The sequence below is a fragment of the Aquarana catesbeiana genome, linkage group LG09 (genome assembly GCF_042186555.1).
Source record: "Aquarana catesbeiana isolate 2022-GZ linkage group LG09, ASM4218655v1, whole genome shotgun sequence".
In the NCBI taxonomy this organism is placed as follows: Eukaryota; Metazoa; Chordata; class Amphibia; order Anura; family Ranidae; genus Aquarana; species Aquarana catesbeiana.
Window position 1 is genome coordinate 36,888,821 of NC_133332.1, and position 25,183 is coordinate 36,914,003.

The 25,183-nt window shown below is 42.8% G+C and overlaps 1 protein-coding gene across 1 annotated transcript in view; it reads right to left on the minus strand.

The window, feature by feature from the left end:
* The window catches only part of LOC141107516 (uncharacterized), a gene marked incomplete at its 5' end in the record, with an annotated part of 49,647 nt that overhangs the window by 12,732 nt on the left and 11,732 nt on the right, over window positions 1-25,183 (minus strand). The window contains 6 exon segments of the mRNA XM_073598295.1: window positions 423-572; window positions 3,861-3,959; window positions 11,709-11,804; window positions 21,107-21,205; window positions 22,550-22,618; window positions 24,662-24,760. Of these exon segments, the coding sequence (XP_073454396.1) occupies window positions 423-572; window positions 3,861-3,959; window positions 11,709-11,804; window positions 21,107-21,205; window positions 22,550-22,618; window positions 24,662-24,760 (612 nt within the window).

Below are 25,183 nucleotides of genomic sequence, written 5' to 3' on the forward strand. Positions count from 1 at the left end.
CCAGTCTCACATTCATCCCTGAGGGATGTTTTGACCTTTTTATTACACATTATACACTAGCGATGCATTTATATATTTTTGTTACACAGTTTGCTATACTGTTGATGCTGGCTGCTAAAATATCGTTTTTGTTTTTTTATTATCACTAGTAGCGCAGCTTTGTTTTATATTTAAACTTTAAAAACCTCCTACCCCCAAGGGAAATTTGTGGGCATAAATAATATTTTTGGAAAAGAAAAAGATACTATACACCTCCTCTGCAATGAAACATTAACTAACTCTTCGCAAGTCTCCTTAAAATTTATAAGGGAGTAAAGTTCCGCCTTCATCTAGAAATTTCTGGTGTTAATGGTACATGCTCTGTACCTACGGCCATCAATGATCAATCAATACGGCTATCAAATATCAATGAAACAACATACCTGAAAAGTGATCATCATCATCCTCCTCCTCCTCATCATCGTCATCATAATCGTAATCAAGGTCATCTTCATCATCGTCCTCATAGTTCACAGGATGCCTCACCCCGGTTTCCTTTTTCTCTTCCGAATCTGACTCCACACACATACAGTCTACAAATAAAATTGGTTGCTCTTGTTAACCTTGTTCCTCACCACAATCAGCAGAATATTATTCTCAGACATGGCAGAGAAAATGTCAATCTACAGTCTATCATGGTACTATCAGCACACACCTGTGCACCCTTCTAGTTCTAAGGGTACACTATCTGCACCTCCTAACTTTATACTAACATTCAGGAACCAATTGTGGATTATGTGATCAACATAACAGCAAAATTATGGAGATCTTGTGAGGCTGGTATGAGAAAAAAAAAAAAAAAAAAATATATATATATATATATATATATATATATATATATATATATATATATATATATATATATATATATATATATATATATATATATATATATATATATACCGTATATACTCGAGTATAAGTCGTTCTGAGTATAAGTCGAGGCCCTAATTTACTACAAAAAAATGGGAAAAACTTATTGACCCGAGTATAAGACGAGGGTGAGAAATGCACAGTTACTGTAAGTGGAAAAGAGGGTCAACAATGCCCATTTGCAGCATCACTGTGCCCATTTGCATGCCTCACTGTGCCCATTTGCAGCCAAAGGTCCCCTGAACTTCAAACTCGGTAGTTAAGTGTTCCTAGATGCCCCCTAGCTGCAGCCAAAATTTGGGGTCTCTGAACCCAAAGGGTCCTGAAATGACATTGCTGCAGATGGACACAGTTGACCGAATTTGGGGCCCCATATCCCGGGGCCACTTAGTGCTAGGAACCCCAAATTTGGTGTGCAAACCCAGTGGAACTAGCACCAAAAAATTTCCAAAGCTGGGGTTTCTAGCACCAAGTGGCCCCGAGATACAGGGCCCCAAAAATCAGTTCAGAAAATGTCAAGCACTTTTCTGCAGCAGAGAATGACATTTTCTGAACTGGTTTTGGGGCCCCGTATCTCAGGGCCACTTGGTGCTAGGAACCCCAGCTTTGGATATGTTGTGGTACCAGTTCCGCTGGGTTTGCACACCAAATTTGGGGTTCCTAGCACCAAGTGGCCCTGAGATACGGGGCCCCAAACTCGGTTCGGAAAATGAAATTTTTTGCTGCAGAAAAGTGCTTGACTCAAGTATAAGTCGAGGGGGGCACTTTCAGCACAAAAAAATGTGCTGAAAAATTCGACTTATACTCGAGTATATACGGTATATTATATATATATATATATATATATATATATATATATATATATATATATATATATATATAATAAAAAAAAGGGGGACAGCTCCATCTGACACTGTGCCTTGCACAAAATGAGGCCCAGTGACAGCTGAACCCGTCAAGCTGCAATGGTTACAGTGCATTACAATGAGTAAATACAATTTAATGTACAAATCTTTTTACAAGTGGTTGTAAAGGCAGAAGGTTTTTTTTTTTTTTTTTTATCTTAATACATTATATGCATTAAAATAAAAAACTTCTGTGTCCAGCAGCCCCCCCTCTTACCCGAGCCACATCTCGATCCAGCGATGTTGCAAGAGAGCCTCAGCTGTCTAGACTCTCCCTCCTCATTGGCTGAGACAACAGCAAAGCTCCATTGGCTCCCACTGCTGTCAAAGTAAGTGAGCCAATGAGAGAGAGGGGGCAGGGCCGGGCCGCAGCTCAATGTCTGAATGGATACACAGAGATGCGGCTCGGCTGCCCCCATAGCAAGCTGCTTGCTGTGGGGGCACTCAATAGGAAGGAAGGAGGGGCCAGGAGCACCGAGAAGGGACCCGAGAAGAGGAGGATCTGGGCTGCTCTGTGCAAAACCAACTGCAGGAGGAGGAAAGTATAAAATATTTCTTATTTTTAAAAGGAGAAAAAAAAACAAAAAAACAAGACTTTAGTATCACATTAAAGAGTGTTAAAAAGTGTATGTTAAGCCAAAAACCTTTTTCTCGTTTTTTGGAGTGGGGAAGGATTGCAACCCTTATAAGGTTTTTATCTGGTGCTCCGTAAGAGAGTTACTCTCACTTCCTGTCCTGTCTACATAGGTTTCACCACACAGAACGTAAGGGAAAATCTGCAGCCCCCTCTCTCCTCTGATTGGCTATCTGACTGACAGCAGTGGGAGCCAATGTTTCAGCCAATCAGGAAGGAGAATCTCGGACGGATGAGACACTCGTGGACATCGCTGATCAGAGAGGGACCTCAGGTAAGTATTAGGGGGGCTGTTGCACAGGTTTTTTTTTTTTTTCTTAATGCAAAGCATTAAGATAAAAAAACCTTTTGCCTTTAAAACCACTTTAAGTGCTAAGAAACCTCCAGCTAAGGAAACGCCTGGCTATGACTATAACCTGTTGAAGGAGGACTCCCTCCCCATCTCTAAATGACAGCACTTGAGCTTGGCAATTGGCCACTTTTGCACTGAGCACACCACTATGGAAGTCTATTGTTGGAGGCCCTGGGTAGTTCTGCTGGCGGTTGTGGATCAGAGCGGCAGTGGTATGAGCGAAATTTTTTGCTGATGTGATCTGACTGTGTGCGTTCTCTATGGTCCCACTGTATATAGAAATGTAGCAACCCTCTCTTGCTTTCTCCAGAGATGGACTATGGGATGTGGTGCACTTCTTGTTCCAAACAAACAGAAATTAGGAGAAAATGAAGAGGTTCAGAGCTCATGGAGGAAATTACAAGAAGGAAGAAAAAGACAAATAAAAAATTATAGATTACAGGGCCAATAAATAGTGGATGTACATGGATCACATTTGTAGAATAAGGATATAGTTTTAAGGAACCTATGGTAACTTTGTAGTTAAAGGATGAGGAAGTATCAAAGAGATTGTAAAAGATTACAGTAGAGTGTAGAAAATGGGAAATACTATAGGGGGATAGCAACGTTAGAGTCAGTTCTAGAAAAAAAAAAAAAAGAGGAAGAATAAAAAGGGATCTAAATATCTTCCTAAATAATGATATCATCCTATTCAGAATTGATCCCAATCTCTTGATTGCAGTGTGTGTGCGCACTACATCATATTACCAACATATGGAGCTTAACATTCACTTCCACTTCTTAGTGACTACTTTTAGAAGATGTGTGTTACCTCTGCTTTAGAAAAAAAATTAAAAAAAAGGGGAGGGGGGAGGGGAATCAGACAAAAAAAGAGAAACCCCATCTCCGGGTGGAAAGGAGAAATCCTCCTCTGCAGTGAGGCTGCCCATGTACTGCTAGGGTTAAATGCTAGTTTAGATCTAGGGTAAGCCGATTTACCTATCCGATCCTCCACTCCCCCACCAGCAGGACTGCAAGAGAGGATTTGTTTCCTCCAGAGTTCAGCTTTAATACCAACCTGAAGAATCATCGTCGTCGTCATACAGTGCTGGATCACTCAGACTCGTCTCTTTCTCTTCTGATGACGAGATGGGCTCAGTCTTCACATACACAGAGTCTACATATAAAACATCACAACAAGAACATTCATTAAAAATAATAAACATATTACAAAGCCCGGAGCCCTACAAAAAGACATTTGTAAATTTGACTGAAGGTCTCGGAAAGGAAGGAAATAAATCTTACCTGAAAGAAGCGAAGATTCCCAGATACATACATACATAATGCAAATTTCTTTCCTGTAACCACGGAATGAAGGAAAGAAAATCGCTTGATTCCCCCATTAACACAGTCAGTGTTGATGGGGGAATCCCTCTTGCTGCACTATCGTATTCTGCGGGAGGTTTCCCAGCCAGCAGAACACAATGACTACTGCTGGTGGCTACAGCCAGCAGTGATGCAATAAAAAATACCCGGTTGTACTGAAGTCAAGTCAATCGATAGATCGACTTCAGTACAACCAGCGTGCCCTTAGAAGGATCGAAATTCACCTGGTTCCTGCTGAACTTCGGGTCATCCATGGCTGGCTTTACTCCTTGATGCGGGGCGGGAGGGGGCTGCCGTCAGAATATAATGTACCAATGGGGGGGGGGAAAGGTTCCTCAATCCACACTGCTGGCTAAATACGGTCTTTGGGCAGCTTAGATGTTCCCACCACAAAAGCCACTGATCTGTTTGTAAGCACACCTGTGTGCATCTGCTGGGTACAGAAAAGACCCTTTTGGTGGCCAGATCATTAGTCGCCATATTTAGCTGGATGTTGATATAGGCTTGCCATTTAAAGGCTGCGAATATGGAGAAAAGCAGGAAACAGATCAGACATAATCTCTTCTAATAATATGCTGAAGCGCCCTCTGGCACTGGTAGCTGCAGTACATTAACACTTTTAGTACACAGGTTTTCAATGTACCTACTCTAAACTGTGCACTAGGGAGGGGGAAAGACTTAGTTAGAAATACCGTCACCGGTAAGTCTAAGAGCCTTTCAGGACAACCTTGGAGAGAGCGTAGCTCCTCCTCCTTACAGGAAACACATGCAGCCTTTAAATCCCTCCTTTTCAACCATGGCCTCAGTTATTGTGGTCTCCGACAAACTGGAAAACAAAGCACAGAAAACCAAACAACCATGATAGACACTTAAAACCACTCTAAGATAAACAACGGGAGGGAAGTAGTGGTTGTCCTGAAAGGCTCTTAGAAATACCGTCACGTCTAACTAAGTCTTTCTCAAATCGCCTTTCAGAACAACCTTGGAGAGGATAACCAAGAACTTACCCTAGGGTGGGACTACTGCCTGCAGTACCTTCCTGACGAAGGCTTGATCTGCGGCGGACAGTAAGTCCAACTGATAGTGACGGAGAAATGTCGAGTATTTGGACCAAGTAGCAGCCTTGCAAATCTGTTCAGGCGTAGCACAGGCAGCACAGGCCCTTTCAGCCCAGGAAACTGCCGTGGATCTTGCGGAATGAGCAGCAATACCTGAAGGGGGTATTTCTCCTTTGGCTTTGTAGGCCTCTGCGATTGCCGATCTAAGCCATCTGCCCAGCGTACTTTTAGAAGCTCTCTCCTTTGCGTGAGCCTGAGAGAATCACAAAAAAAAGCATTCAATTTTCTGAATTCTTTGGTTACCGTAAGAAAGTAACAAACATCCCCTCATGTCCAGAGTGTGAAAAGCCTCCTCTCCTGGATTGCAGGAGAAGAGAAAGTGGGAAGGACTATTTCCTGTGAACAGTGAAAGGTTGAAGAAATCTTGAGAAGAAACGCTGGGTCCGTTTGAAGGGTCACTGTCTGAAAAGACTTTCAGAAAAGGTTCTGTAACATCCAGAGCCTGGAGCTCACTGGATTCTTCTTGCTGAGGGGATAGCCACCAGAAAAATTGTTTTTAGAACCAAATTCTGCAAGGGTGCTTCCTGTAAGGGTTCAAATGGAGCTCCCGTGACACCCTGTAAAACAATAGACAAATCCCAACTGGGAAACACTGAGGGCTACTGGCCTATTTCGTGCAAGTGCCCTGAAAAACCTTGAAAATTAAAACTTCCTTGGATAAAGTTCTTTCAAAATAAACTGATAAAGCTGCCACCTGGGTTTTCAGGTTGCTGGCTGCCAGTCCCTTCTCCATTCCCTCATGGAGAAATTCAAGAACAGATACTGAACTTTTAACCTGGAGGCCTTTAGAAGCACACCAGGAATTCAATTTTTTCCAGACCTTCATGTATATGGCCCGAGTGATGACTTTTCTACTGGAAAGAAGGGTCTTTACTACTTTATCGGACAGTCCCTTTGCCTTCAAGAGGTCTTCCTCAGAAACCAAGCTGTTAGCTGTAGATAGTCTGCTTCTGGATGGTTCACTGACCCGTGTTAGTAGATCCTTTCTGGACGGTAGCTTCCATGGAGGTTCAGTGGCCAGATTTAATAGAGCCGTGAGCCAAGGCCTTTTTGACCAGGATCAGATTGGCCTTTTCTTCTCTGAATTTCCTTAAGACCAGCGGCATCAGAGGAAAGGGGGGAAAAGCATAGCACAGCTGGTAATGTCACGGATGGGCGAAGGCATCTATGCTAACTGCTTGATCTTCTCGGTGGAGAGAGAAGAATTTGCGTACTTTTGAGTTCTGTTGGCTGGCAAACAGATCTATTTGAGGTTGCCCCCAAGCTTTGGAGACCATCAAGAAAACTTCTTGGTTCAGGCTCCATTCTGCTTCCACCAGCCTCCTGCTTAGAAGATCTGCTAGTAGATTCTGAGATCCTTTCAGGTGGACTGCTGATAATGAGGCCACATTCTGTTCCACCCAGGTAAGTAGCTGACTGGCCAACTCTAGGAGCCCTCTGCTCCTGGTTCCGCCTCGCTTCGCTATATAGGCTACTGCAGTTGTATTGTCTGAAAGAACCTGAACATGATGGCCCTTTACTACATGTTGAAGGGCTAAGAGACGGAGAAAAATTGCCTTTGGTTCCCGCCAGTTTGAGGATTTTTGGGCTTCCCGAATAGGACCAGACTCCCTGAGAAGTCTGACCATCCAGGTGGGCTCCCCAGCCCCAAGAACATGCGTCTGTCGTTAGATGCTTGTCCAGGGATAAAACCTTTTGTCAGGTTGGATGGATTTCTCCACCACCAGAGCGCCCTCTTTACCTTTAAGGAAAGCTTTATCTGTTTCTCTAGTGGCTCCTGGTAATACCAACTGCGTAGGATGTTTAACTGGAGGGGTCTGTAATACAAGCTGGCCCACTGAATGGCAGGAATCGATGCCGCAAGAAGGCCTAAGACCACCATAGCTGACTTGGCTGACACTGAAAGGTTTTTCTGAACCTGTTTCACTGCTGATTGGATCTTCTCCCTTTTCTCCTGCGGTAGAAAAACTTTTTGAAGCACCAAGTTTATGGTATAACCCAGAAACTTCATCTCCTGTGATGGTTCCAGATTTGACTTTTCCAGATTAAGGAGCCACCCTAAGTTCCTGAGGTGAGCCTGGAACACCTGGAGATTTGACAAGACTTGTTCTTTGGAGTCTGCGAAGAACAACAGGTCGTCCAGATAAGGGACAACTGAAATCCCTCTCAACTTCAGAGGTTCCAGGGCTTCCGCCATAATTTTTGTGAAGATTCTGGGGGATGATGAGAGTCCGAATGGCAGAGCTCTGAATAGAAGGTGCCAGACTGAGGTCCCCAGATCCAAGGCCAGGCATAGAAAGTGTTGGGAAGCCCGATTTATCGGAACATGAAGATAAGCATCCCTTAGATCTAGTTTGGAGTCAGCAATTTCGTAATTGAAAAAATCGTGTCCATCCTGAAATGCTTGTACCGAATTGATTTGTTCAAGATCTTTAAGTTCAGAATCAAATCAATACTTCCCCCGAAGGTTTCTTCACCAGGAAAATATGAGAGTAGAAACCTCTGCCCTCCTGACTTTTTGGAACCTGGATAATCACTTCTTGTTGGATCAGATCCTGCAGCAGGCTCATCATTGCAGAAGTTTTTTCCCGATCTCTCGGTAGGGCTGTAACACTAACATAAAATCTGCTCGGGGGTGACTGAGAATTCCAGCCTATATCCCTGAGCTATGATGCTTTTCACGAACAGACTTGGAGATGTCTCGTTCCACTGTGGGTGAAAATCAGACAGACAATCTTCCCCCTACTGGGGTGAGATTGTCACTTACTTTTGGAGGGCTGGTCTGGGGGAGATCAGGAAAGAACTCCTCCTCTTCCCTTACCCCTTTGGGAGACCCAACGGCTCTTATGGTCTTTCTCCTTACTTTTATGGGGCTGTTGAACAGCACGAAAATTCTTTTTAAAATCGGCTGTTTTTTCTTAGCAGGGAAAGCCTTTTTCTCGTCGGCTGTCCTGTCTAATGCCCTGTACACACGGTTGAACATTGATCAGACATTCCGACAACAAAATCCATAGATTTTTTCCGACGGATGTTGGCTCAAACTTGTCTTGCATACACACGGTCACACAAAGTTGTCGGAAAATCCGATCGCGCGGTGACGTAAAACACGTATGTCGGGACTTTAAACGGGGCAGTAGCCAATAGCTTTCGTCTCTTAATTTATTCTGAGCATGCGTGGCACTTAGAGCGTCGGATTTGTGTACACATGATCGGAATTTCCGACAACGGATTTTGTTGTCGGAAAATTTTATAGCAAGCTCTCAAAACTTTTTGTGTGTCGGAAATTCCTATGGAAAATGTGTGATGGAGCCTACACACGGTCGGAATTTCCGACAACAAGGTCCTATCACACATTTTCCATCGGAAAATCCTATCGTGTGTACAGGGCATAAGACTGTTTCAAGGTCTTGACCAAAAAGCAGATCACCCGAAAAAGATAAAGCTTAATCTTGGAAGCTGTGTCGTCAGACCAGGTCTTCAGCCAGACTGCAAGTCTAGCTGAGTTCACCAGTGCTGATGACCTTGCTGTCAACGTGACTGATTCAGCCGTTGCATCAGCCATATGCAAGGGCCGGAAGCACCGGTCGATGGACCCGCCCCCTGGTCTCTGCGTTCCTGGCGCTTGGAACCACAGGCGCCACGGCCCCGCAAGAAGCCGCGTCCCCGGACAGGACGTCACCCGCCGGCCGGGACCCGGAACCGACATGCAGGACACGCCGCTAACTGGCAGCAGCCCCCGCCCGGCCACCAGAGCCATAGACTGCAGAATCAGGGCACACAGACACCGCACCTCCTGAGGGTCCTAAACTCCCCTGAGATGGAGAGACCAGGGACTCTGGAACACCCCCCGCCCCCTGGGGGGGGGGGGGTGCTGGGATGGTCACTGGAGACAAAAAACAACAGTAAGCCTGACACTCTCCAACCTTGGAGAGAGCGCAGCTCCCTGGTTCCAGGCACATGCTTCCACCATGGCGAAGGAAACACAATAACTGAGGCCATGGTGGAAGAGGAGGGATTTAAAGGCTGCATGTGTTTCCTGTAAAAAGGCGGAGCTACGCTCTCTCCAAGGTTGTCCTGAAAGGCGATTTGAGAAAGAGGTTCAACAAAGTCCATCCTGGTGCAGCTGCATGTGTTCTGGTATGGTTAAAGTGTTACTAAACCCAGGACCCTGCATTCACTATATCTGGTCTCCCACAGTACACAGAACATGGAGATGCAATTATATTAGTAAATATATACTGCTAAATACATTTTCTTATCAACAGTATATAGCAGTCTTGCGACTTGTATCAGTGTTTGGTTAAAGCTTGTAGGAGGAGGAGTTTTCATTCTCCCATGAATGTCCTATAAGGATGCAGGACCCCTGACCAGCACAGGACCAAGAAAAAAAAAAACTTTCTAGCAATACACACCAAACTGAGCATGTGCAGAGTGACTCCACTAATTGTCCTATCTGGAGCTGTTTTATGGACAGTGGAAGAAGGGGAGGATCAGAGAAGACAGGATCAAACAGCCTTTTTACACAATGCAGAGAGTTAACCCCTTATGTTCCACAGTGAGTATAACAAGCATGCTTTACTGCATATACAGACGGATTTTACGGTTGTGGGTTTAGTAACACGAAGAGGAGACATACAGAAATACTAGGTGCCTGGCTGTCTCTGGCTTCCAAACTTTGATTCAGTGACCCAAAACAGGAGTCAGAACTCCTGACCCGCATAGGTGAGAGGTCAGCAATAGCAACCCATTCTCACAGGGGCTTCCCTTTAATGTACACTGAATATAAAGCCCACACAAGATACAGAAAATAAAGTGTCGAAATTCAAGTAAATTCCAAATCCAATGTAAAAAACATAACTCAGCCTGACTACTATTTTTGATGACGAAACGTGTAAGGCGGAGCCTGATGTGACGTCATCACGCAAGTGGCCATGGTTGTTCATGATATAACTTGAGTAAAACCTGTGTTTTTAAAGTAGTAGTCTTGTTTCTTTTTACCTACAAGTAAGCTTATAATGATGCTTACCTGTAGGTAAAATGAGCATCTCCTAAACATGCATCGTTTAGGAGATATTCTAGCAATCAGGAACCGGTGATGTCACCGTGCCGTTCCTTCAGAGCTGTGTGCTGTGGCTGAGACTCCTGCGCGAATGCGTGACGTCAGCGCGGCTCCCGCACCCGGAAGGTAGACCGGGTGAAGATGGAAGCCTCTGCAGTGGTGACAGCACGCCGCTGGAGCGCTTCGTTTTAAGGAAAGCCGACAGGTGTTTTATTCTCAAGCTCAACTGATTACTCATTTTCTGAGGGTCAATTCAATTTGATAGGCGGTTTGTGTTGCTGGTCCTGTCCACGGTGGTTAAACGCATTCTGGATGATGCCTTTCATGCATGGAACATTCTTCTTTATCGTTAGCACTGTTGTCCATTGAAGTCACCTTTTCAATTGCACATGGACTGTATAAAGGACTGTTACTGATATAAGTACTCTGACACTCATTTCTTTTTAGTCATTCACTGAGTACACATGGGTAAATTGTCGGGCAGCATCGGACGGTTCAACAGAAAATGGGCTGACATTCTGCCCGTGTGTACTGCAAATATTCTGACAGAAAGGGCATGGCCAAAAAAGGTTTGCCGGCCGGCTCCCGATCAGCACTCTCAGCCAATGGCCGACTGGGGTTGAACACAACAGAACAGCAGGGAAGATAGCTGTACTAACATCAGATTGTTAGTACAGTGGTTCCAACCTGAGTTGTCAGTTTTTTTTTTTTCATTCAGTCCACTGGATTGAACAAAAAAAACTATTAGGGCCAGTGCACACCAGATGCAGTTCCGTGCTCTTTTTTTTCTGCACTAAGAATACACGCACAGCGATTTCCATGTATTCCAGTGGCTCTAGTTCAGTGTTTCTCAACTCCAATCCTCAACAGGTCATGTTTTCAGGCTTCCCATTATTTTGCACAGGTGATTTGATCAGTTTCACTGCCTTGGTAATTACCACAGCTGAAATCCTGAAAACATGACCTGTTGGGGCTCCTTGAGGACTGGAGTTGAGAAATACTGCTCTAGTTCACACCATGCAGTCAGTTTCCAGTCAGTCTCTGCACCAGATTCCAATGGCTCTAGTTCACACCATGCAGTCAGTTTCCGGTGCAGAAACTGACTGCATGGTGTGAACTAGAGCCATTGCAACACATGGAAAACGCGGTGCATGCATTTTGCGCAGAAAAAAAAAAAAAGCGAACGGAACTGCATCTGGTGTGAACTGGCCCTTAGTGTGCACCAGGCTTAAGTGCAAATTACACTTTGTTGTTATCCCGCCCCTTTGTATACATTCTCAGCTGACAGCTAAAATGTCCCAGGAAGGGCTGCAGCACTGGTTGCTGGCAATCAAGAAAAGTTCCATCTTTCATTTATACTCACTGGAAGAAATCTTCTCCTCTTTGAATTCTTCCTTAATTTTCACCTTTTCCTTCCATTCAATCTTGTGGACCGGTTCTGGATCCACGCAGAAACAGTCTTTATAAAAAGAAAAGGTCCACCATAATTACCATTTATCACAAATAGATCAGGGATCAGAGTAACATTATCCTTAAAGTGATTGTAAACCCTCCGTTATATACATTTTTTATATATATATATATATATATATATATATATATATATATATATATATATATATATATATATATATATATATATATATATATATATATATAATAAATAAATAAAACTTGCCTCCACTGTGCAGTTCGTTTTGCACAGTATGGCCCCGATCCTCGTCTTCTGGGGTCCCCCAGCGGCCCTCGTGGCTGTTCCTGGCATCGATAAATCCCCTAGGAGAAGCGCTCTCCCGAGGGGTTACCATGCGAGCACGCTCCTGAGTCCAGCATTTGCGTCCACAGACGCAGAATCCTGGACTCGGCCCCACCCCTCCAGCGGCCTCATCACTGGATTTGATTGACAGCAGCGGGAGCCAATGGGGGCCGGTCAGTGTCAGAAGTTTTTTCACCTTAATGCATAAGATGCATTAAGGTGAAAAAACACGAGGGTTTACAACCCCTTTAAAGTGATATTAAACCCAAAAGCAAACATTATATTGCAGCTTACCAATTTGCAGATATGGTGGCTGCATTAGTTTTCTTTCATCATTACCTGTGATCATGCCAGCAAGTCTGTTTTTCAACAGAACAAACTGTTCTGTAGATGTGGCAGTTAGTGGTAAATGGTTTGTCTCAACCTTCTGAGAGAGGTGCTTAGAATGGTCAGCTTTTATTAACCCACTTGCCAACCAGCCGGCTCTATTGCGCAAAACGACGTACCTGTAGGTCATTTTTTGCAATAGGCAACAGAGGCGCGCGCTGATTGGCCAGAGGGGGAGCTCCACAGAGAGGAATAACAAGGATCTGCCTATGTAAACAAGCAGATCCCTGTTCTGACAGGGAAGAACGCGGTGATCTTGTGTTCCTCTCAAGCAGGAACACGGATCTCTGTGTTCATCCAGTGAGTCCATCCCCACACAGTAAGCAAGAACTTCCTAGGGACACGCTTAACCCTTTGATCGCCCCCTGGTGTTATCCCCTTCCCAGCCAGTATCATTAGTACAGCAACAGTGCATATTTTTAGCACTTATCACTGTAGTAATGTCACTGTCACTGTTAGGCGTCTGATTTATCCGCTGCAATGTCACAGTTGCGCGCAAAAAAAAAAAAATTGGTTTTCAAATTTCCGCTGATCGCCGCCATTATTAGTAAAAACAAATAAAAAGGATAGAGATTGGAGTGGGCCTTTGAGCGAGGCATGTCAAAGAGTAATTAACTAGTTCTTTACCAAAAAGGTAGATTAAGTTTAATTTAAATTTCATGTCATAGCACCAAAGTAGTAGTCCATAATGTCAACCTTATATCAATACGCAATAATATACAGAATAGCGTAATCACCAGATTTACATAATATTCATAAAAAAGTTTAATACAATTGTTCACTGGACATAATGGTACAATTCATACAAAAAAAAATCAAAATGGTAAACATGATGATTAGTACAATTCATACAAGGCAATATACATAGGAGAATATAACAAACAATTTTGGTTATTTGGAAGTTGGGGCATCCATTAGATGTTAACTCAACGCGTTTCATGGTTTTAAACCAATCGCCAGGAGTCAGATGCATGGATATATACTGAAAAAGGTTGAAACAATAAAAGGTCAGTCTGGGAGGCCCTCTACACAGGTAAGAGGTAAGTAAAAGGAAGCATATAGCTTCAATACTACTCACAAAAAAACCAAGGTTGGTCACAGCTCCTAGGGCGGGATTGGTCGGTGGTCTGGGTTGCACATAGTCTCAACCGGGGTTGTGATCTTAGCGCATCGGCGTCATGGTTACACACTCCGCACGCAGCATCATTCTGATGCTGTGTTGTGGGAACCAGTGTTCATTCCATCCTACGCTGCGGCGTCGGGTACCAGTGTATCACGTAGGTGAGGTCAACTCACCTTTGTACGCCGCCTCGGCGTCTCTACATGACGTTGGCGTGAACACGCCTTGGACCTGGGGTATTTCAGTGGCGGCTCCTTGCCGGTTCAGTGCATGCATTTTTCACTGGCTGGGAGTGCTCAACTTGCACATTACATCACCAGTCTCAGGTAATTGAACCCCCTCCCTTCACTTACCCCTTTGATTTACACTTTTTTGGTTATGCACGTCCTTATGGCACACATACATGTTAAATTGATGATATTTCATTTATACCCACACACACCATCCTTTGGTGGTAACCTATGTACGTTCCATTTTCCTTTATTAGCCACACACTTTACATACTCCCCCTTAAACCTCACCTAATTATCACATTTTCAATTCACAGAATTGGGTGTCCACTGCGGCATGTTTGCACATTCCCAAGTGATGATGCATAGACGTGATTCTATAGATAGACGCGAGCGCGATGGATCCGGCCAAGGTTCTATCCCGTAGCCGCTACCTAGTCAAGGGGTTCTCAAGAATTTAGTAAGGTTTGTCCTTCATCTGAGAAAATATATATGTTCCAGGATAACCAGTTTCTTGAATGTTTGTCTTGTTTGTGTTGGGCAGTCAGTATTAGGTCTTCCATCTTTTTGATTTCTTCAACTCTACGTAGCCACTTTTCCACCGTAGGGGGTGTACTCTGTTTCCACAATGCTGGAATACAGGACTTCGCTGCATTGAGCAGATGTCTGACCACTGACTTTTTATATGATTTAATTGGGGCTGAGGTGGCATGTAACAGAAAAACGGCTGGATCTCTCTGCGTTATGTGATTCGTGAATTTTTTAACAATTGTCTCTACTGCTACCCAAAACTGCTGTACTAGTGAACAGGTTCAAAAAATGTGTAGGAGCGTCCCCTCCTCAGAACCGCACCTCCAGCATCTATCAGAAGTGCCGGGGAAAAATTTGTGTAATAACTGAGGTGTGTAATACCAGAATTGTACCATTATATCCAGTGACGAATTGTATTACATTTTTTTTATGAATATTATGTAAATCTGGTGATTATGCTATTCTGTATATTATTGAGTATTGATATAAGCTTGACATTATGGACTACTACTTTAGTGCTATGACATGAAATTTAAATTAAACAATCCACGGATCTTGTGGACAGATTACTGGGAGGGGCTGGGGAAGACACGGCTGTCATGGTGCACGTTGGCACCAATGACAAAGTCAGAGGCAGATGGAGTGTCCTAAAGAACGATTTTAGGGACTTAGGAGCTAAATTGAGGAAAAGGACCTCCAAGGTAGTGTTCTCAGGAATACTACCGGTACATCGAGCCACATCAGAAAGGCAGAGGGAGATTAGGGAAGTAAACAAGTGGCTGAAGAGCTGGTGTAGTAAGGAGGGGTTTGGGTTCCTGGAGGACTGGGCCGACTTCTCAGTCGGTAACCGGTACTATAGAAGGGACGGACTGCACCTAAATGAGGAGGGTGCAGATCTGCTGGGAATGAAGATGGCCAAAAAGTTAGAGGGGTTTTTAAACCAGGCGATGGGGGGGGAGGGTCCAGAGACAGTGATAGCCAGAGCGGAAGATATTCCAGAGGGTAGTATTGGGGGCATTAGTGGTAGGTTAACCAAAGCACAAAAACACAAGGTGAGTATAGTAGCAAGTCCTAGTTGCAATCTTGAAACACCCAATACGAGGACAATATGCGACCGGTCTAAACTATGTGGCATGTTCACCAATGCCAGGAGCATGGCGGACAAGATGGGTGAACTAGAGATACTGTTGTACAAGGAGGATTTGGATTTTGTGGGAATTTCAGAGACCTGGTTCAACAGCTCTCATGATTGGCTGGCAAACATTCAAGGGAATACCCTATACCGCAAGGATAGAGAGGGTAAAAAAGGGGGAGGGGTATGCCTATATATCAAGAATAATGTACAAGTGAATGTGAGAGATGACATCACTGAGGGGGCTAGGGAGGAGGTGGTTTATGAGTAGAGCTCCAAAGGGATGAAGCTAAGGGGAAAATAATACTGGGAGTATGCTATAGGCCCCCTAACCTGAGGGAGGAAGTGGAGACGGATCTCCTATCACAAATTGGATTAGCAGCAAGGATGGGAAGTGTTATCATAATGGGGGATTTTAATTATCCAGACATAGACTGGGCAGAGGGAACCGCGCGTTCATTTAAGGCTCGCCAGTTCCTTAGTGTCTTGCAGGACAATTTTATGGGTCAGATGGTAGACGCACCAACTAGAAATAAAACATTACTAGATCTACTGATTACCAACAATACAGACCTGATAACAGATGTGGAAATACGGGGCAATTTAGGTAACAGCGATCACAGGTCAATTAGTTTCAGTATAAATCACACAAATAGGAAACATGAAGGGAACACAAAGACACTGAATTTCAAAAGAGCCAACTTCCCTAAACTACAAACCTTGCTAAAAGGCATAAATTGGGATAAAATATTAGGAACAAAGAATACGGAGGAGAGATGGGTTTGCTTTAAGAGCATATTAAATAAGGGCATTAGCCAATGTATCCCATTGGGTAATAAATTTAAAAGAGCGAACAAACATCCTGGATGGCTTAACTCCAATGTAAAAATGCATATAAAAGCAAAGGAGAAGGCCTTCAAAAAATACAAGGTTGAGGGATCATCCTCAGCATTTCAGAATTTATAAAGAATGCAATAAGAAATGTAAGGGTGCAATTAGGATGGCTAAGATAGAACATGAAAGACACATAGCGGAGGAGAGCAAAAAAAATCCCAAGAAATTCTTTAAGTATGTAAACAGTAAAAAAGGGAGGACAGACCATATTGGCCCCATAAAGAATGAGGAAGGACATCTGGTTACAAAGGATGGGGAGATGGCAAAGGTATTGAATTTATTCTTCTCCTCAGTCTTCACGAGTGAATCGGGGGGCTTCAGTAACCAAAACTGCAGTGTTTATCCTCATGACACAACACAGGAAGCACCTACATGGTTAACAGAGGACGGAATTAAAATTAGACTTGAGAAACTTAACATTAATAAATCACCGGGACCGGATGGCTTGCATCCGAGGGTACTTAGGGAACTCAGTCAGGTGATTGCCAGACCGTTGTTCCTAATTTTTACAGACAGTCTATTGACTGAAATGGTACCAGCTGATTGGAGAAAAGCCAATGTAGCACCAATATTTAAAAAGGGCCCAAAAAACATCCCTGGGAATTACAGACCAGTTAGCCTAACATCAATAGTATGTAAACTCTTGGAGGGGATGATAGGGACTATATACAAGATTTTAGTAATAAGAATGATATCATTAGCAGTAATCAGCATGGATCCATGAAGAATCGTTCTTGCCAAACCAATCTATTAACCTTCTATGAGGAGGTGAGTTGCCATCTAGATAAAGGAAGGCCCGTAGACGTGGTGTATCTGGATTTTGCGAAAGCATTTGACACAGTTCCCCATAAACGTTTTCTGTACAAAATAAGGTGCGTTGGCATGGACCATAGGGTGAGTACATGGATTGAAAACTGGCTACAAGGGCGTGTTCAGAGGGTGGTGATAAATGGGGAGTACTCAGAATGGTCAGGGGTGGGTAGTGAGGTTCCCCAGGGTTCTGTGCTGGGACCAATCCTATTTAATTTGTTCATAAACGACCTGGAGGATGGGATAAACAGTTCAATCTCTGTATTTGCAGACGATACTAAGCTAAGCAGGGCAATAACTTCTCCGCAGGATGTGGAAATCTTGCAAAAAGACCTGAACAAATTAATGGGGTGGGCGACTACATGGCAAATGAGGTTCAATGTAGAAAAATGTAAAATAATGCATTTGGATGGCAAAAATATGAATGCAATCTAAACACTGGGGGGAGAACCTCTGGGGGAATCTAGGATGGAAAAGGACCTGGGGGTCCTAGTGGATGATAGGCTCAGCAATGGCATGCAAGCTGCTGCTAATAAAGCAAACAGAATATTGGCATGCATTAAAAGGGGGATCAACTGCCGAGATAAAACGATAATTCTCCCACTCTACAAGACTCTGGTCCGGCCGCACCTGGAGTATGCTGTCCAGTTCTGGGCACCAGTCCTCAGGAAGGACGTACTGGAAATGGAGCGAGTACAAAGAAGGGCAACAAAGCTAATAAAGGGTCTGGAGGATCTTAGTTATGAGGAAAGGTTGCGAGCACTGAACTTATTCTCTCTGGAGAAGAGACGCTTGAGAGGGGATATGATATCAATTTACAAATACTGTACTGGTGACCCCACAATAGGGATAAAACTTTTTCGCAGAAGAGAGTTTAATAAGACTCGTAGCCACTCATTACAATTAGAAGAAAAGAGGTTTAACCTTAAACTAAGTAGAGGGTTCTTTACTGTAAGAGCGGCAAGGATGTGGAATTCCCTTCCACAGGCGCTGGTCTCAGCGGGGAGCATTGATAGCTTCAAGAAACTATTAGATAATCACCTGAATGACCGCAATATACAGGGATATACAATGTAATACTGACACATAATCACACACATAGGTTGGACTTGATGGACTTGTGTCTTTTTTCAACCTCACCTACTATGTAACTATGTAACCTTTTTGGTAAAGAACTAGTTAGTTAATTACTCTTTGACATGCCTCACTCAAAGTCCCACTCCAATCTCTATCCTTTTTCTCTCACAACAGGGATGGAGGCATGCCATTGCCATACCTAGGTTGGAACAGGTCACAACTCCCTTAAATAAATAAAAATGCCATAAAAATATCCCATAGTTTGTAGACACTAACTTTTATGCAAAACAATCAAGGTGCACTTTTATTTTACCAAAAAAATGTAGCGGAATGCACATTGACCTAAATTTATGAAATTTGATTTTTTACATTTTTGTATTGGATATGTTTTATAGCAGAAAGTAAAAAAAATAAAAATAAAAAAAAGGATTGTTTTTTTTTTTTTTCAAAATTGTCGGTCTTTTTTTGTTTATAGCACAAAAAATAAAAACCGAAGAGGTGATCCATTACCACCAAAAGAAAGCTCTATTTGTGGGGGGGGGGGGGGAAAGTACATCAATTTTATTTGAGTGCAATGTCGCATGACCGCGCAATTGTCAGTTAAAGTAATGCAGTGCCGCATTGAAAAAAAGGGCCTGGTCATCAAGGGGGTAAAACCTTCCGGGCTGAAGTGGTTAATGTAAAATCTTTATACCAAAAAGAAAATGTTTGCTGTAACTGCTTATAAAGTATTAGCTGGAGTTTGGCTTCAATTTCTTAGTACATCTAACATCCCCACTCCCCCCAGGTCGACAATGCTGCTGTCCAAAGGCGTCCCTGTGGTCCTCCATCCAGAAGGTGTGTTACTGGCCACATTACCTATTGAAAACAGTGGTACAAAGCCTTAAAGAAAAAAAAAAAAAAATTAATGCAGCCACCACACCTAATGATTAGTAAGCTGCCATATATTACATTTATGGTTTTGGGATTAATACTGCTTTAATCACTTGAGCACCAACCTGTAATATCGCTTCTTTATCTGGCCATTTTTCAAGACGAACCCCATCTTTCCACACACTTTACATACCAGCTTGGCCCAAACGAACCATGTGCCTCACTAACCTGTAAGGCCCCTGGATGTGCTGTACCAACTGTATATAGCTGAGGCCACATACAGCATACCGCACTGTGTTCTGGGTGCAAGCCCAAAACTTCCTGTCCCACACTTGGAACACGCTAGAGCAGTGATGGTGAACCTTGGCACCCCAGATATTTTAGAACTACATTTCCCATGATGCTCAACTACACTACAGAGTGCATGAGCATCTTGGGAAATGTAGTTCCAAAACATCTGGGCAAGGTTCGCCATCACAGCACTAGAGTATCTGATCAGTACTCAGCCGCTCGGAGAAGGCAATGTATTTCATCAATGAATGCAAAGCTTCCTCTGAAGGTTGTGACATCATTGCCTCTGACTCAGACAATCAGAGGAAGCTTTGTATTAATTGCTAGAATACATTGTTTGCGCTGAGTGCTGTTGGGGTAGATTCTTCTGCGTTCCGGGTATGAGACAGGAAGTCTCGGCTCGCACCTAGAACAGTGCAGTATACTGTATGTGGTCGCAGCTACATCATGTATGTGGCCGCTCTGTGAGAAACATAGGTCAAAAGTTTGACTGACCAATACTCTGTCATGCAACAAAGTAACCAAATTAAATTTTTTTTTTCTTAAGACAGACCTTTTGTTGGTATTTAACAACCATAATTTTATATATATATAAAAAAATTTTAAAAAGAAGGGGGACCAAAAATTTGAAAAGAAAATCCTACACCTTAATTTGCTGCAATCCTCCTTTCTGCTGTGTTTACGAACATGGGCTGATGTTTCTAATGACAGGCGGTGTTTGCACTTGTGATGGTTGCAATTGGTTCACAGTGATCACAAGGTACAGAACCGTTCTGATTGGCTTGGTACATTCTGCCTGCAATCAGAGTTGTTCAGGGATAGCTCAATCACTACTATATGGGCCGTGTGTGTGTGTTTCTGCAGCACTGTTTATAAAAAGTTTTTTTTTTTTTTAAGAATACTGCGTTTTTGGATGTCATAAAAAAGTTAAATAAAGTGTCGAAATTCAAGCAAATTCCAAAATCCAAAATGTAAAAAAAAAAAAAAAAACACACACACTATACAAAATGCAAGCTTAAAGAGGAACTGCAGTCTGCTCACATAATTTGTAGTAAAAACATCTTTGCTATTCTGAAGCTTCCCTCCAACCACTTTGCATATTATTTTATATATACTGTGATTCTGTACTTGCCAAATATGCTGCAGAAATCTCCCTCCACTGAGTCTGGCTGCAACCATTTTAATCGTGGGCAGCTGAGGCTGCTGACTGTTCACTTCCTGGATTTACAGAGGCACACCTCCAGCTCTGCAGCTCTGTTTGGCCCTCTTATGACTCATCCCTCTTCCCTTACTGGCAAACTCTCACAAGAGCGAGAGAGAGAGAGAGAGCTGTACATGTTGTCATAAGCCTAGGCTAATGACCAGACAAGAAACAGAAGTGGACTGCATAAGGCATTTACTGGCAGAAAAAAATGTTTTACTATCCAAAGTTAAAACAACAAGGGCAGAAGATTTAATAGATGGAAAGAGGAAAAAAATGACTGCAGGTCCGCTTTAAGGCCATAAGTTTAGCAAGCACTGCTGTGAACACACAAAGTTAGATGGTATATAATTATGTATAGGACTTTTCCCCATTTTTGGAATAAATAGAAAAAAAAAAAAGAAAAAAAATATATAAAGGAAAAAAGGAAAAAGGTGGTTTGTTGTCATTGGTACCAACCTGAGTAATTATTATCCTCATGTTGTCCAGTGTCGTTCACATGTGACTCTCTTTCTTGCTCAGTATCCGAGTCAGAGTCAATTTCCAGGTATATGCAGTCTATATATGTGCAAACGAAAATAAGACATATACAAAGTAAAATTACCATTTCTACAAAGAGCACAGCTTAAAAAAAAAAAAAAAAAAAAAAAAAAAAAGTTTATGGCTTCCACATACAGTTTAATTTTCACAACAGACATAAATAGTCCAAGCATCACTAGTAGCAATCAGGGAGTGTATCTACAACCAAAACTGATTTGATCTCAGGATGAAATATGGAAGAGTTGGATCCTCTGTCTGCCTTATTATTGTTAGGCTGCTTTCGCTCCGAGGTGCTTTACAGGTGCTATAGCGCTAAAAAACGCCTGTAAAGAGCCTCTCCTCTCACTCCAGTGTGAAAGCCCGAGTGTTTTCACACAAGAGCGGTGCGCTTGCAGGATGCCAAAAAAAAAAAAAATCTTGCAAGCAGCATCTTTGAGGCACTGTAGGATTTGTGTATACATCGCTCCTACAGCGTCCCTGCCCATTGAAATCAATGGGCAGCGCCGCTGCTGCGGCGATTTGCGGGCGCTTTTAACCCCTTTTTCGGCCGAAAAGCTCTGCAAAAGCAACAGTAAAGCGCCACTAAAAATAGCGGCTTTACCTCCAACGCCCCAGTGTGAAAAGTAGCCTTATTGTCTCTAAGTAAAAAAGGAAAAAACTAAATTTTACAGTGACAAAAAAGTCTTAAAAGGGATTTTCCCCAATTTGGAGAGATTTTCTCACATCCCAATGTATCTCTAGGAGAGGAAGTGTAAGCTCAAAAAAACGCCACAATAAAATAAATAAATAAAAGGAAGGTTTTGAATTACATTGCGGAAGCCCCATAGTTGGTAAATGAACAACTTTACTAAGGTTGTCATTAAACAATGGTCTATCTCTCTCCACACACATCACATCATTGGAAACCAATAAGTAACATCGTAAGTAAAACAGAAATGGAAGGCACGCACACCTAGAGCATTACCAAAGATAATTTAATAAGACATTTTTGTATAAAAGTGGGTACTAGGCCTAGCTCTGAGGAAGGGGGTGCACCCCGAAACGTTTTAGCTGTACCCCGTGTTCTGTGCATGTCCATGCACTGTGTTTATGGCCTTTTGTCAGTTGCATATTGTGAGTACCAACTTTTATACAAAAATGTCTTATTATTAAATTATCTCTGGTAATGCACTAGGTGCGAGCGCGCCTTCCATTTCTGTTTTTCTTGTAGTTCCTTTCGGATTACCCCATCTGAGGAAGGCAGCATCCAACTAGTTTTGGATACCATTTATACCTTTCACACCACCATTTTATCTGACATCTGTTACGCCACACCTTGGAAGACCTATTAGGGCTGGAAGTGACTTATAAGTAACATTGTACCTGATAATTCATCATCTGTCAGCAGTTCTGGAAGATTCGCTACCATTTCAGGCCTCACAATGATGCAAGCTGCAAATGTACAATACAGAAATCAAATCAAACATAGGGATTAGAACTTCTATCACTCATTCAGCACTCTCTGCATAGCATATACAGTACACTGTTTAAAAAGCAAAAAAAAAAGGGTAGCAATGCATGTGACTCACATTACCCTGTAGAGAAAAATTATTTGAGATGAACATGTACAAAGGGACAATACTAAACAGCAAGCAGGAGAGATGGAAGTGTTATTTGCTTTTAAATGATCCTGACCAGGCTTAAGATGTTCCCTATTGACTGTCCCCTTGGAGGCCCTCAGATGCTAGGACCAGGCTGTACATAGTGCATTCAAACCAAAGAACAAATGTAATATATTGCAGCTTACCAGTCCTTAGGTGTGTGGCTGAATTCGTTTTCTTTTTTCAGGCCAAGTAGGCTAGTATTTAAAACGTTTGTTAACCCCAAAAAAACAAAAACAAAACAAAAACAAAACAAAAAACAAACAAACCAGATCCTGGTCCCTTTAAAAGCAGATTACACAGCTGTGCTGTGTAATCTGCCCCCCTTTAAACACAGTAAAAACGGAAACTCAGTACATTATGTTTTATGACAAGTGCCCCATGAATGGTCCTCCTAAGTAACTCCCAAGTATTCCTGGGGGGGGAGTGCCCCATCATTGGTGTTCCCGGGAGGGGGAGGGGGAGGGGGAATATGTCCAGAAAATCGAATAAAGTGTGTATGGGGCCTTGGACTTCAATGGATCAAAAACATGTATTAAAAAAAATGCACCTGGAATATGCAGCCTGTATAGGTATGAATTAGGCCTAAATGTGTCACAGGATTACCAGGTGAAAGTAAAAGGAAAAAGCTTACAAAAAAAAAAAGTAAAAACACAACCACCACATCATATATATTACATTTTTTATCCTCTCCCTTTTGACACTATGCCCTGCTTCCACCATTCACCTGTCAAATTTCAGAAGCTCATTAGAGTAGGCCTTGGCCTGTGACAACAGAATTACTTGGGTGCTAAGAGGGGGTAGCCATCAATGGTGCCAATATCTAAGCAGCTACACAAAAGGTGAAAACACTGCAGATAGAGCATCGTCACCCAGTCACAGATATTGTATACCCAATGGTTCTATTGGCAGGATCAACAAAATGTTCCAGGGGTACTTAGATAAACAGAGCCCAGTCTTCTTGGTATGGGCAGCCAGCATCACATACAGTACATAACAAATAACTGGACCATAGTCCAGAAAAAAAAAAGAAAAAAAAAAAAAAAAAAAAAAAAAGACCAAATGGTGCATCAAGTCTGGGTTTTTTTTTTTTTTTTAACTTGTATGCAGCAGTCGCCCCCGCTAATACTTACCTGAGCCCTCTCTCAATCCAGCGATGTCCACGAGAGCCTTGCATCTCTGGGGACTTGCACGCCCGATTGGCTTTTGGCTGCTTTCAATCACAGCCAGTGAGCCAATCAGGAGATGAGGGGGCAAGGTCCAGCCGCCGCTCCGTGTGTGAATGGACACAGAGCCATGGGTTGAGAGCACACCTGCTTGGGTGCCCCCACAGCAAGCTGCTTGCTGTGGGGGCACCCGGCAGGAGGGAGGAGCCAGTGAGCGCCGGTGGGGGACTTAAGAGGAGGATTCGGTCTGCTCTGTGCAAAACCATTAAACTGAGCAGGTAATATTGCTTTAATGTTTTAATCATCATCCCACCCCCCAGCTCCACTAAATTCTTAAGGAGCCTGATCTTGATCCAGCTGTATGCCCAAGAGCAGCATCTCTATCCGCTCATGGAGGCAGCAGTGGGAGCCACTGGGTCTTGCAGATGTCAATCACAACCTGTGAGGAGAGAGTAGGGGGCAGAGCTGAGCCAAGCTACATTGTGTGCATCAATGGACACGCATTGCGCAGCTTGGGATCAAGCCCACACCTAGCACATGGCTTGCTATGGGGGCACAGAGCTGCTCTGTGCAAAACTATTACACAGAGCAGGTAAGTATAACATATAAAATAAAAATAAAGTTTACAGTCACTTTAAATTGAACAATGGTGATCTCTTTGTACTAACCCATTGGGGTCTCCTCCTCACATTGCAGCTGACTCTTCGCAGTCGTCTCCTTCCCTCGCTCAGCTTTACAGATCATTTCTGGCTTTCTGCAGGCATTTTCTGAAAGCAATAAAGAAAAATGCAATGAGCTGTGTTTGGATAAAGACTTCAACCCCTGCATATTACTAACTACCTGGCGGTTCTATACAGGGAATGTACATACCAACTAACCAGCATTATATAACAAAAGTAAACAATTTAATTTCAGTAAAAGCACTACATTATGAATTGGCTAAATTAAGCAGTAGGGTTTATTTTATGAATTTTTTTGTAATGTTATATATAAAAGTAACATTTACTAAGATTGCTATACAAGTTATTGCTTCTTAAAAATTACAGCCCGATTCTGGCTGCCAATAAAGGAGTATCAACAAGTGTCTACTGAGGAGAAAAAAGGATACACAAGACATTGCCTACAGATAAAAGGTGATATACTCAAGTAAAAAAACACAAGGAAAAATTGTCTTTCCAATCATTTATTCA